Below are 14391 nucleotides of genomic sequence, written 5' to 3'. Positions count from 1 at the left end.
AAGCTAAGGCAGAAAGCCTAATGGCTAGCAGATGAGAACCACAGCTCAGCCTGCTGTTGGGGTAATGTAGGTCACTCCTTGTAATAATTACCCCTAAAAGACTCTGAGCCCAATGAGACCATGTTGACTTGGCCAAGCTCAAATTTGGTCACTCTTATTACAGCCTGGTCAGTCAGGTTCAACGTTATGGCTCCCTCCCTCTTCTTAGCAGAAGCCTACATACAGAAACTGAGTCCTCCAGACTGCTGGAGACTTGGAAGAGGGGCCAAGCTCATGCCAACCAAAATTCAGAAATGCATTCTCATGCCATGATTGCTGGGCCAGTATAAAACAGGACTCTGGGAAAATCCAAAGACTCGGAAATAAAAGTGTTCTGCATGGTGCAGTTTGGGATAGCAACAACAAAAGAAAATTCCTGGATGTGCCAGAATGTCCTAAGTCACAGAGTACCAAATAGAATGGTGTAAATCAAAGCTTAGAATCATTTTAGAGTCTCCTAATAAATACTGGCTCTAGAGTAAGCTTTAGGTATAAGTCTCTTGGAAATGGTCTCCAAAGTCACCCATAATTATATTCCAACATCATGAGAGCCTTAACAGTAACGAATTACATGACAGGCTCCAAAATAGATGCTTCTGCAGGGGAGGGGTTAACAAGATGCTGATGAAAAGGGCAGGCCTCGGCCGCTCCAGACTCACTGCATCTGGACTTGCAGCCAGGAGGGCAGGAGTCACTGTGAAGTCCCAAGGTGATCCCTGTGCAGGGTAAAGGGTGAGAACCGTGCCGTGGGGATTGGGAAATGGCTGAGAAGCATGTAGAGTTAAGAAGAGACAGCAAGTTACATCCAAGTTCAATTCGTATAAGAATGACCTTGTTTAGGGTGCACATGTATGTGTGTGTGTGTGTGTGTGTGTGTGTGTGTGTGTGTGTGTGTGTGTGTGTGTGCTTACTAGCAGGTGCCTAGGAACTCCAAGTTAATAGCCACTGTGCCTGCATAATGATTTCTCAACCTCAGTGTACCACTCATTATTTGAGACCAGAAGGTTCTTCAGGGTCAGAGCTCTCCTCTGTATTGTACGATGTTCAGAAGTGTCCCTGGTCTCTCCCACTAGGTGACAACAGCTCCCATATTGAGAGCAACTAAACATGTCTGCAGATAACACCATATGTCCTCTGGGGGCTAAGACCCTGGGCTGAGAACCAGTGTTCTACAAGGAAGGTGTTCTAAACATCTTTAATTTTTAGGATGTATGCCTAGTTTTTAAAGCTTCTTTCCCCTAAAACAGATATAAAGTGTTTTTCTCATTCAGGGCAAAAAAACTGGTACTTACCATCAGTACACTTGCTGTATTACAGTTTCAAAATAGTTCTGTAAATATCATCTAAAGACTTATCCCCAGTGTCGGTATTCCTTAGGAGACTTTAAAATGTTTACAAGCAGTCTGGTGGTGGTGGTGCACACCTCCAATCCCAACATTTGGGAGGCAGAGACAGGCAGACCTCTGTGAGTTCAAGGCCAGCCTGGTCTACAGAGTGAGTTCTAGGACAGGCTCCAAAGCTACAGAGAAACCCTGTCTCAGAATACCAAAAAAAATGTTCACAAGCTTTGAGAGTGGTTTCCTGATGTCCCTTGCTGTCCATAGGGGACTGGTCCCAGGTACCTATGTTGCTACCTGAACCCAAGGGTGCTCAAGTCCTTTAGCAACAGGGTGGTGTATGGGAATACAACCTGTGCATCTCCTCTTGTAGGTTTCAGATACTCTCTAGGTCATTTAAAATACCTAATAAGGGTCTGGAGATATGGTTCACTCAGGTGGTACATGTGACCCAGGGTTCAATTCCCCAGAGTCGCATAAAACTACATATGGCAGAACAAGCCAGTAACCCCATCACTTGGGAGGTGGGAACAAGAGAATCAGGAGTAAAAAACGTCATCCTTGGCTAGATCCTAGCTAAGATACAAGACCCTGTCTCAAAACACACGCGCGCGAGCGCACACGCACACACACACACACACACACACACCACCACCACCACCACCACCACCACCACCACCACCATGCAAATGCCACATAAAATGGATGATAGGTTATTTTGTTTAGAGGTAAATATCAAGAAAAAAACATAATAGGCAATTCCTTTATTTGTCGGGTGAGGGAAGTACACTCTTGAGTGTGAGTGCAGGTGTCCTTAGAGGCCATAAAACAATGTCAACTCCTCTGGAGCCAGAATTACAGCCAGTTGTAAACCAACTGATGCCATGCTAGGAGCCAAACTCTGGTCCTCTTTGAGAGCAGCAAGCCATCTCCCTGGGCCCAAGACCCAATTCTTAAAAACATTCTTCCAAGTTGGCTGAATGCAGATGTGGGACCAATGTACATGAAAGGCCAACCATCTCTCTTTAAAAGCAATTTTAAATAAAAGAAATGTTTTACAAACATGGTTGATTGCAGAGCCAATTAAGAAAGCAAAATTATGAGCACTTTAAAACCAACAGAGGCAAAGGAAGTCAACTGTGGTGCATTGGTTTGACAAACTAGCTGACAACAGTAAAGTGATGTTTGTAAGGAGTTTATGACAGTGTAGGGAAAGGTGTCATCATATTGTCAAGTAGGAAAGCATGAAGATAAAATTAGAAATGCCAGGTTATCACTAGTGGGTACAACAATTAAAAATAATTCTACACGTCTCACAGCCAAAAGATGTGCCGCAGTGTTCAAAGTAACTGTTAACAATGCAATATGGGTAATTTTTCCTGTCTCCAGTTCCAAAGTATGCAGATTTTTACATAATTAATTGGAGCTAGATGTAGCAAAAAAAGAGAACAGAAATTTTGTAATACTTCAAATTGATCACAAATAAAAATGAACCAAAATTTTAGATAACACTAAACGTTTGCATTAATCTAGATATGCATTCCCATGCAGTTAATTAAAAGAAATTTTGTCAAAAATTAAACCAGCTCAAAAATTAAACTACAAACTAAAGTGCATTTGTTTCTAAACTTAGTAGCCCTGAGAAGGAAAAAATGTTTTTAATTGATTGCAACACAGATGGACAGGAAAAAGTTGTATACACTCGCATAAATTACAGACAGGAAATGCACACTATGAAAAACCCTATCATTTCCCCCCCAAACTTGGATCGCCTTCCTCTAAAACCCAGAGTCTCAGCCAAAAGGAGCTCAAATCATTTTGGATCCGATTGGAATTGGCTGACCAGGAGCAGGCTCCAACCACCTTGTGCAGTTGATCCAACTGTTCACTGTCACCCAGGACAAGGGCACCTCCAGACACACGGTCAAGCAGACAAAAGGCATCCTTCCGGCCTTTGTCAGACAGTGTTTGCTCAGCCCAGCCCTGCCCGGGTGGCTGAAGAGCCCCCTTGTTCCAGTGTCCTTTCCCCTTTCATGAGGACTCAAGCTAGATCTTACAATAGACCTCAAAGAGGGCAGCAGCTGCGTGCATCCGGTAGAAAATAGAGAAGGGCATGGCCAGGTTGACCACAATTATCCAGGGTTCAAAGCCGAAGACAATTTCCTCCAATCCGTTGTCATACTCAGGGCGGCAGCCAAAGGCAGGGGGGATCCAAAGCTGAAAGAGAACATGCAGCCTTCCATCACCATTTCGCCTGGAATCGTGCCAAGAGAGGCAACCTTCTGCTGCAGGTTCACTGATAACGCCCCCAAGGTGCAAGTGTCACAGCCCTGGTCCCCAGCTGACAGGCTACTAGAAGTTTACTAGGTCACCTGGGAACTAACTTCATCTGTGGGCTAACCCAGGATAGATTCATAGATGGATGGACCATTACAAGGTGAAACAGAAGTAGGTAGGCCACTGTGGGTTGCTCTAAGAGACATAGCTTGTATACCCTGTTCCACCTTTTTCCCTTTGGCTTCCTAGGCTTCTCCCTTCCATCTCAGACCTTTTCCCATCAACAGTCCCTCTTCTAGCTCCTCATTTGCTCATTGCTTCAGGAGTCCCCTCCCCTTCTCCTTGCATATGTCTCCTAGGGCTGTCACCTCAGCCTTGGTCACAAACTCCAGCAGGAGGAGGCCTTTGGCTTCCGCCTAAACCCCCCATCGGAGCCACTCTTGGGACCCCAGGACGTATTTTCCACTTGAGAGTTCTGAGCACATCTCAGACTCAGCTGCTGCCTTTCCCGTTCTCCCTTGTCAATGGCCCCTTCCTCCCAGATGCTTGCTCCAAGCTCCCAGTATCGTCTGTGTTTTCCCTCGGCCCCGCTCACATCTTCCCACCACCCTATCCACGTGAGTCTCCACCTCTACCCACCCAGGCCATCCCTCTGCTAGGGCTATCGCAGTAGCCTCCCCGCTCTATCCCAGCAGTCAGTCTCACTCATTTGCCGGAGGGGATTTCCTATTTTTATAACAGCTCCTGTGCCTTGTTGGGAAAAGGTGAGGACAATATTGGTTGATTTGAATACTTAGGACTAGGGAGATGGTCAATGGGAAAGTACCTGCTGGGTGAGCATGAGAACCACATAAAAAGCCTGGCAGAGAGGCATGTACCCATAACTTCAGAGCTGAGGGGCTGCAGTGAAGACAGGGGGTTCCCTGGATTCACTGGCCAGCTATTCTAACCAACTAACAGCACAGGATTCAGTGAGGGAGGCCAGCTCATAAAAACAGGGTAGAGAATCTACTGAGGAATCATTTCAACATCAACTTCTGGCCTCCACACACTTGTACACACACACACACACACACACACACACACACACACACGGAGAAAGGTGGGGAGGGAGAAGGGGGTGAGGAGAGGGCGGAAGGAAGGGAGGGAGGGAGGGAGGGAGGGAGGGAGGGAGGGAGGGAGGGAGGGAGGGAGGGAGGGAGGGAGGGAGGGAGGAAGCAAAGATTACCGAGATGTTGCAAAGGAACAGAAAGGCTGTGATGTTCCTAAGGAGCCTCCTCTTGACTCCACCCTGCAGGAAGTCCAGACATCGGGCTGTGCCCGCAGCCCCTTCCTGGCCAGCCTCCTGGTCCTCTTTACCGCATCCCTGCTGCAGACACAGATTCCCATTGACCGCAGGCGAGGCATCCTGAGCCAACCTCTGGCTCCCGAGACTGGATGCAGCCAGTGTGGCGGCTTCACCACTGCAGACGGTGACCACGCGCAGAGTGCGCACATCCTCGGGGATCCCCTCGGGCTCGAGGTGCACCGACTCGATGATGAAAAGGTTCTGGACATACTTCTCCACGATCACCAGGACTGAGTAGGGCAGATTATACCAGGTGTATGACGGGCGGGTCTCAGCACAGGCGATGGCCAGAATGGAGCCCCAGGAGAGGAGCCATGAGCCCGAGGCTGTGGCCACCAAGAGGTCTGCATCCAGCTTGCGAGCAGGGTTCTTGGACTCGTCCAGAGATTTCTCATCCACCCTGTAAATCCAGCTTCCTACTAGTCCAGCAGCCCCCATAAGCAGCAACACGGTAATAGCATACAAATAGAACAAGATGAGCGCCGACTCGCTCTTGGACTTGGAGCGCCCGATGTGGATCATGTACACCACAACCACTGCGATGGTGGCAGCCAGCACTGTCAGGCCCAGTACCGCGCCCACCAGGACCCCGTCGAATCTACATTGCATCTTCTGGTGCCTGGAGTTGTCCACCCTGCGCCCAATGTTCTTCCACAGCACATAGAACATGGTAGAGGCCAGGATCTGGTACTCGATGTTGAAGGGATACAGATAGTAGATTCCGTGGGAGAGGGCAGAGCAGAGGGCAGGTGGTGTGCAGTTACACTGTGGTGTGTGGTCATCCAAAACTATGGCAGTAGGTAGAGGGCAGAAGACAGCCATCAGAACAGGCATCAAGGAGACTAGCAAGCCCATCAGCCTGGACCTTGCTACTAGACCCAAAATGTACATGCACTGTGTCTAACACCATGTTTAATGCCATAACTACATAGAAAAAGAAGCTCGGATTCGCCCCCAGAATGGCATCAGCCATGTTTTATCTGTAGGTTCGTGTTCAACGACACTATTATAAATAACATTGTAGAGATTTACTAGTCACCACATGAAGATGGTCCAGAGCTACCGCTGATTTCAAAAGCAGGCTGCTAAAGGGGGCTAAGACTGTGGGACCACCTGTGTAAGAGAGAGGAGTGACAGTGATTGGTTGATTCGCAAACAGTAAAGATCAGGAAGTACATAAACCAGAAGGGTAGTGGCAATTCTCTTTGGTGGGAAGAGGCAGGGGTTTCTTCTAGATCTTGCTTTCCTATGATACATAATTTTCTCTTGACTATGGGTGTGTGTGTGTGTGTGTGTGTGTGTGTGTGTGTGTGTGTGTGTGTGTAGACTATGCCTTTCAAGGCTCTGTGGGAAATGTCCCTTCTGATTGGAAAAAGATCACTAATGCCACTAAAATGGTATGAGATGCTCAAAGACTTTCCAATCTCTTGCTGGCTGTGCAACCTCAGACACATCGCTTCAGTAGCAAAATCTACCATTTATAGCTAATACTGCCCACCTCAGAGGAAGGCCAGGCCAGAGCTAATGAGCCTTGTAAAACACTTAGAGCCCTGCCTGGTAGTCAACACATACCTAATAAAAGCCAGGCAGTGCCTAATAAAATTTTGCTTCTATTATGAACTGTCACTGCTGTGACTGCTATTGTAACCAAGAGGGAATGGGGCCAAAAACAAAGATCCCTTCCCACAGAAGGTTGCAGAAGTCACTTATGTAGCCTGACATAGCCACATACCTGCCTAGTTCCACTCACAGAAGGCTGCAGCTGGAAGGATCTTTGAAAGCACAGAGTTACTTTACAAAAAGGAAAGGCAGGACCAGAGAGGTTGAATGGCCTCCAAAGACCACACAGCTAACACCTGATGAAAACAAGACCCAAACTCAAGTTCTCCACTTCCCAGGGCACCGTGCTCCACCCTGCCTTCTTCTCAGTCCAGATGCTCTCAGAAAGGTGTGGTGAAGTCGTACACACTCAAGAACTCCAGGAGAAGACTGGGGGATCAACCTCCACTCCAGGCTGTCTCCCCAGCAGAGCAAGGGAAAGATAAAGATGAGCCCCAGTAATGAGCCAAATGCAGTCAGCTAAAAACCTTCCCAAGCACAAAGGCAGACTGAGAGCTTCCCAGGGCTCACAGACCAACCTCTCAGAAGAAGGATTTGCTGAAAAGGTTCTAATTAAAACGCCAACAGAGAAACCCACCAATCTTCCACAGTGGAAAACAGGCACAGAGTTCTCCAGCCAATGGGCCGTGAGAGACAGACAGCCAAATGATAACCCTGGGTCTCCCTATGCCCAAGCCAGGTGAAGCCTATAATTACTGCCTTGGGGAGGCAGAATAAAGGCATGTGGGGCTACGAAAACAGTCCACAGTAGGGTCTATCTGCCCAGGTGGCTCCCTAGGGACCTGGATGGTCCAGCAGGGAAAGGCTTCCTCACCTATGGTGATGTTGCCGAAGCCCAGAGTGATAAGCCGTTCCTTGTGCTCATTCAGTTGGTGCTTTGATTCATTCAGGACGCTGTTGGCCCACAGCAGCAGGTTCGTGAACACTGAGTGGATCACCCCGAACCTGAAACGTACAAATATCAGACACCTTCCCTGCAGGGACCCTGGGAAAGTACCGGCCCCATAGGTAAGACTGAGACATCCTACGCATGTGCGCACACACACAATTCTCCTCCCTCAGCCGTCGGTCCAGCTGGCTGAGAGTCATAGCATCTGGGCATTCTGCCTTCACCTTGCACTTGCCCATCTTCAACTCATTGTCTGTGAGACATCAAAGACACTGCATCTTGGGAACAGGGATACAGGAAAGAAAATTTACTAAAGGCAAGCAACCACACCCAGAGCCCACTCTTCTCCAAAGGGGAAACAAAGAGAGAACAATGAAGGAGATGGATGGGACAGGTGGACTGTGGACAGTAGGTTCACCCTCACTGTTGATTGACCTACCCAGAAATCATCGCGTCCATTCCCTCTGCTTTCCCACCTGCCAGTAAAAGAACTATAAAAGCCTGTTTACGGGCCCCTGATGTTGGAGGGATTTTGTGTGTTGTAAATATGTGTTGGTTTTATTGGTTAGTGAGTAAAGTTGGTTTGACCAATGGACAGGCAGAATTTAGCTAGGTGGGAATTTTGAACAAAGTGACAGGGAAAAAAGACAAAGGACAGAGACACCATGTAGCTAACACAAAAGTCATTGCTGTCCATTCCTCTGATTTCCCACCTGCCAATAAAAGAACTATAAAAGCCTGTTTATGGACCCCTTTTCCTTTCAACATAGTCTCCTGTAACAGTCTTGAGTGAGGACATGAAGGCTGAGGTTGTGGCCATCATCTTGTAAACATGAGCCAACCGGCATGGGATGAAGCCATGGAGGACAGCAGAGTGTAACACAGCAGAGGCCTGCTCCAGATGACAGGAGGCTCAGAAATCCCCCCACTGTCACACCTAGAGCTGAAATAATGGAGAAAATCTTAACCTCTAAACCACACCATCTCATCAGGAAGAGGGTGAACACTGGATTCTAGAAGACAGACGAGAAGACACGGTGCCCATGTGGTCCCTGTCTGCTGTGAATTCCCTACATCCTGCTGTGGCTTCAGGCTGCAGCTGTATCCACTTAAGGTAGCTTCCAGGCACTCTACAGGCACAGCATCCTGGCTATCTAGGAAAGGCAATCCAACAATAGACTGGGGAGGAAAATCTAAAGGCAGCTGTGGGTACTCCCCTGTCATACCCAGAGACAGCCATGTTTGCTCGCCTGTCTGGCTCAAAGACCACCTATCCATGATTGACTTATGGGACAACAAGACCATCTTTGTTCTGGTCCTCCCTGCCTCTCCCCTGAGTGTCTACCCCAGCTGAGCCTGCGTATCCCAAGAACCAGGGCAAGTCAGTACCTTGTTGTGTGATATGGCCATCTTGGCATCTGCCCAACTACCAGATCTAATGCAGGGGAAAAAAAACAGACAACCCGGGTGTCTGTCCATTGGCCTGGCTCTATGCCTGCCCTGTTGCTACAACTCACAGCCCACTTTCTCTATACAGCCTTTCACAGACCAGACAATGCCATCAGCTCTGGCAGGTGGATTCCTTTTTATTACAGTGCACACAGCTGCCCTTCTGTTTCCCCTTTCCCTGCTCCATGCAGCAGTGCCCAGTCCTGAGCCTGCTGAAGCCACCAAAGCAGTACGAGGTCACCAAAGGTCATGCCGTTTGGCCATGCAGCACCCTGAAAACCATAGCCTTCCAAGGCCAATTTGAAAAAAGTCCTTCAAGTTAAGGGTAAGTGCCATGTCCTATTCCTGAGGCCCTCCCCACACTTAGTGCCTGTACACCCAGACCACAGCGACAGGATGCATCCCAGGAGTCATCTCTGGTATCCATCTGGGCTTCCTGAGATGTGTGAAGACCCATGGTCCCACTCAACTGCATGTCTGGGGAAAGAGATGGGTGGAATCCCATAAAGGGCATTCCCTACCTGGAAGAAACCCTCCAGAAGCCACTGACAAAGGAGGTGGCGGGATAGAGGCAATCATACTGCTCATGCAGGCTAGCAAGCTCATAAGCCCGTAGGACTCAGCCAGCATAGTAACTGGGAGCTGTGGGGACTGTCCTCAGGTGAGGCCAGTTCTCCCTAGAGGAGCACCCTAGCTACAACTCCAGCCTCAGTCATGACATACGCTTGAGACTTCCTCATCTTCCACTTTTTCCAAAGAAGTTGGCATCTGAAACATTCAAAATGTTTGCCACCTTGCTCAACACATTAACAGACAGGAAAGCATAGTCTCACACTGAAGTGGGTAGAGACCAGATAGTGGCCATGGAAGCCTTTGCCTAGGCTGCTCTCAGTCTCAATAGCCCTACATAGCCAAGGATGACCCTTGACCTCTTGACTCTCCTGTCTCTGATTTCTGAGTCTGGGATAATGACAAGCACCACTGTGCCTGGTTTATTCAGTGCTAGGGATTGGGCCTGGGACCATGCATGCTAAGCAATCATTCTATCAACTGAGCCACTTCACCAGCCCTAATAGTTATCAGTGATGGCTTCTGGAGGCCCTGGATCTCAGTGACTACCCATACCCTTGCAGGAGCAAGTTGAGCATACTTCAGCCCCTGCCCATCTTGCCCAGGAGGTAGGGCTTCTGGTATTCCTGACACCAAGGTTAAAGATCACTGCCAAGGCCACTGTCTGGGCCACATGATGGATGCAAACTCACACATTCAAGGACACCTCAGTATCATCACCACCCCGCCCCACCACAGCACCAGAACACAAGCCCTGTGCAAACTGGAGACACAAAGGATGTTCTTGCAAATAGACTCAATGTCTACATCTGCAGTCTGTTGAAGCCATTCTACCCGTCGGTCACACATCAAGCAATCTTCTCAAAGTCATCTCAAATGCTAGAAGGGAGGAGTTTATTCCCCCCATGGAAACGGTGCACAATACTAGATCTTTCCATAGAGCAAGTGCTTATTCCTTGATCCATCCATATTTAATCTGCCCTTGGAGAGGTCACCTTTCCTTCTGGACATTCTTCCCTTGACCCCATCACAGCCAGGGAGAACTGGTGCTGGCCTAACCCTTGATGGATACAGGTCCATGCACTTTGTAACATTTATCCTCAGAGGTAGGCCACCCCACTGCTCCCCACCTCACAGATGAGTAAACTGAGGGCAGTGAAAGGGAAGTAGGTGGTGACAGCAGACTTCCCACCCACATCCTTGTCTTCCAGGAATGTCTTGGAAGCTAACTGAAGTTCTAGAAGGGCTTTGCTTTAAGGGGCAGCAGGAACCTGCTCTCAGGGTTTCTAGCCCCATCTGGATGCCAGTCCTGAGTCTGGATTCTGCAAACGTTTAATCTAAACAAATAGCAACCAACATGTAAAGAAATGGTTTACCTTTCCAACGTTTTGAAAGACAGGATAATATCCTTAGCATGGCCCCAGAGAAAATAGACCTAGATGGAAATAAAGGAAAACACATTAGTAGGGAAACTGCCATTCTGCTTGCCATTCTGCTTATAAATTGAGAAGTTATAAGACTGGGGAGAAGCAGATGGCTGTCCTCAGCAGAGCCCTTCTACAGTGGGAATGGGGATGCTGTGAGAAGCCAGGTGGGGCCTCCAAAGTCAGGTGGGCAGAGTGCTGCAATTAATTACGAATGTCTGCTGTGGATGAAGATGTGTATTTGATTGATTGCGGGTGTCTCCTGAGAAGGTAGAGTTAGACCTGATTGGTGATGTCTGCTGGGGATGGAGCTGTGCTGCAATTGACTGAGGGTGTCTACTCTGAGACAGGCATGTGGGCATCAGTCTGTTTGTCAAGAAACTCACTAACTTGTTTTTTAGCCATACTTGTCAGGTTTTATCCAATAATTTTCCAATGAGCAGCTACTGTGAAGCAATGTCCAGAAAGCAAAAACTGAGCACTTACAGTGTAGAGCAGCATTGGCTTGGGTTGGGTTCCTTTTGACTCACATATGCTACCCAGAACCCCGGCTGTGCTATCATTAACAATGCAGGGCAGAAGGAGAGGCGTGGGTACTGGCACAGGCTGCCTCCCCGTGGATCTGAATGTGTTTCCGGTACCAGAGCTCACATGGCTGGTGCTGGTTAAATAAAGCAATGACAAAACCAAACTAAAAAGACATGAACCTGGGAGGGGACTTGGTGGAAGACAGGAGTGTTAGCGTGGGTGCGAGACGGTTTAAAGATTGAGAAAATGAATGTCACCAGAGTGTATATACGCATGCATAAAATTGTCAGAGGATAAATACAGCCTTTAATTATCAGAAATTTGGGTCAAGGAAGGTTAAAATAGAAAAGAAATATACCACATAGGAGATAGCTGGCTCAGTAAAGTACTTCTTGTGCAAGCATAAGGCCATGAGTCCTATCCCTAGAAGCCATATAACAACTGAGTCCCCATGGCTCACTGAGCAAATAACCTAGCTAGATTGTCAAGCCCTACGCCAGTAAGAAACCTGTCTCAAAATACAAAAAGATATGGTGTCATAGCTAGCTTCAGCTGCCACAACTTGACACAATCCAGAGTCACTTCCACGGAGGAAGTACCTTCAACAGATTGACCTATAGCTATGTTTGTGAGGCATTTTACTGATTGCTAATTGATGTAGGAGATCCCAGCCCACTGTGGGCAATGCCACCCCTGAGCATGTAGACCTAAGCTGTATAAGAATGTTATCTGCATGGAAGGGCATAGTGGTTAAGAGCACTGGCTGCTCTTCCAGAAGAAAAGATTTAATTCCCAACACCTGTATGGCAGCTCACAACTGTCTCTAGTTCCAGGGGTTCAAATACCCTCTTCTGGCCTCCAGGAGTACAGACAATCATGCAGACAAAGAACTCATATACATAAAATAAAAATAAGCTTTTAAGTAAGCAAGCCGGAGAGAGCAAGGCATTAAGAAATGTCCCTCATGGTATCTGCCTCCAGGTTCCTTCCTTGAGTTCCTGCCCTCCTTTGGTGATGGACCATAGCCTGTAGCCAAGTAAACCCTGTCACCGAGGTGCTTTGGTATTTTTGCACAGCGGCAGAGATTCTGGCTAGAACAGGTGGCTCCTAAAGAATGTGCACGTGCCTAACCATTCTTATAGACACACACGTGCACGCGCGCATACACACACACACTCACTCACACATACATGTGCTCCCCATATGACCAGAAGTAGTCTTGCCCTGGCAGACATGGTACCCTCACACCACACTGGCAAGATACTCTCTTCTATCCCCTTCCACCCTGATCAGAGCACCAGTCATTAAAGGGTCAGGTCTCAGGATTTCTGCAGTGGATGAGGACTGTGTTTGAGGGTATCCAAAGCAAATGGAGGACAGCATCCGACTGAGGATATTATTACAGTAGCATTGAAAGGCCAGGGTTCTATTGAGACTCTTTAAGGAAAAGTATTTCCTCCTAGCCAAGGGAATAAAATCTCTAGCCTGAGTGGAGACCTAGCAGTCCAATCTACCCAAAACATAGGGATGAACTCAGCTGTGTCCATCAATCACCTGTCCAAGGGACCACTTCTCAGGAATGTAGATTCACTTTACACTATGCTAAACATATGGGAGGAATCATTATTCCCTTAATGAGACAATGTACTTTTCCTACCCAGAATCCCCACCCACTGTGTGGTCACTAGAACTGCACCACTCGGGCTGGGTTAAGTTTACCCATTTTTAATTATTCAGAGTAACTTTTCTCTTTTTAATCCCCGTTTTCCTTCTTTTGGCTATTTTGGGGGACTCCTTCACTCTCTCTGAAGCCTGCTTCCACATGTCTACCATGTGGCTACTTGCTAACATCCACATCTAACTCTCTTGCTCTCCACGTCCTGGCAGCAGCCAAGACTTGCAGCTTGCCATCTCTGTTGTCTTTGTTTTAAACTCTAACAAAACTGTCTACAAGCTTCTTCTGAGTACTCTTTTTTTTAAGATTTATTATCTGCATGTACACCTGCGTGAACACCTGCATGAACACCTGCATGAACACCTGCATGTACACCTGCATGCCAGAAGGGAGCATCAGGTTTCACTATAGACGGTTGTGAGTCACCCTGTGGTTGCCGAGAATTGAACTCGGGACCTCTGGAAGAGCAGCCCCCCCAGTACTTTCTTAATTTCTTTTATTAATGAGACTAAGGGACCCTAATTTACCCAGAAATTTGCAGTACCCCAGATGGGGCTCCCAAAAATTTCCAGATGGAGGGTTGAATTTGACTGAGAATGTCTGCTGCAGGTGAGAAACTGCATTTGATTGAGAGTGTCTACAACAAATGGGGGTGCATTGACTGAGAGTGTCTACTATAGATGGGGTATATTTGAGTGAGGATGTCTACTATAGATGGGGTGTATTTGAGTGAGCATGTCTACTATAGATGGGGATGCATTTGATTGAGAGTATCTACTATGGATGGGTGTGCATTGGGGTGAGGATGTCTACTATAAATGGGGGTACATTGGACTGAGAGTGTCTACTAAAGATGGGGTACATTTGAGTGAGGATGTCTACTATAGATGGGGATGCATTGAACTGAGGGTATCTACTGTGGATGTGTCTATTGGGAAGGTATAACTGATCAAGCTATCATCACCATGTCCCAGAGTTAGTTGTATTAAACTAAATACAACTATCAAGAAGTCAGCAGAGTCGGTTTCTCCTGGGGCCCCTCTCCTTACCTGTAGATGACATCCTTTCACTGTGAGACCTCACAGGGTTGTCCCTCTGTGTGTGCCTGTGTTCTGGCTTGCCTTGTAAGGATATAGGTTATATTGTATCAGGGCCACCCCAGTGACCTCTGAAAGGCCCAGTCCTCCACGACTGGCACATTCCCAGATGCTGAGAATTGGAATTCATCAAACGGA

At 47.7% G+C, this 14391-nt stretch overlaps 1 protein-coding gene across 1 annotated transcript in view; it reads right to left on the bottom strand.

The window, feature by feature from the left end:
* Nucleotides 1-2125: 2125 nt before the first annotated feature.
* The window catches only part of Otop1 (otopetrin 1), a 29427-nt gene continuing 17161 nt past the window's right edge, over nt 2126-14391 (bottom strand). Inside the window, exons 3-6 of the mRNA XM_005068825.3 lie at nt 10906-10964; nt 7436-7566; nt 4882-5789; nt 2126-3593 (exon numbers count right to left, since the gene is read on the bottom strand). Of these exons, the coding sequence (XP_005068882.1) occupies nt 3423-3593; nt 4882-5789; nt 7436-7566; nt 10906-10964 (1269 nt within the window). The 3' untranslated portion in view covers nt 2126-3422. The remainder of the gene's footprint in view (nt 3594-4881; nt 5790-7435; nt 7567-10905; nt 10965-14391) is intronic.

Source organism: Mesocricetus auratus, unplaced genomic scaffold (assembly GCF_017639785.1).
Source record: "Mesocricetus auratus isolate SY011 unplaced genomic scaffold, BCM_Maur_2.0 Super-Scaffold_100006, whole genome shotgun sequence".
NCBI classification, from domain to species: Eukaryota; Metazoa; Chordata; class Mammalia; order Rodentia; family Cricetidae; genus Mesocricetus; species Mesocricetus auratus.
This window is presented reverse-complemented; position numbering and strand designations above follow the sequence as displayed.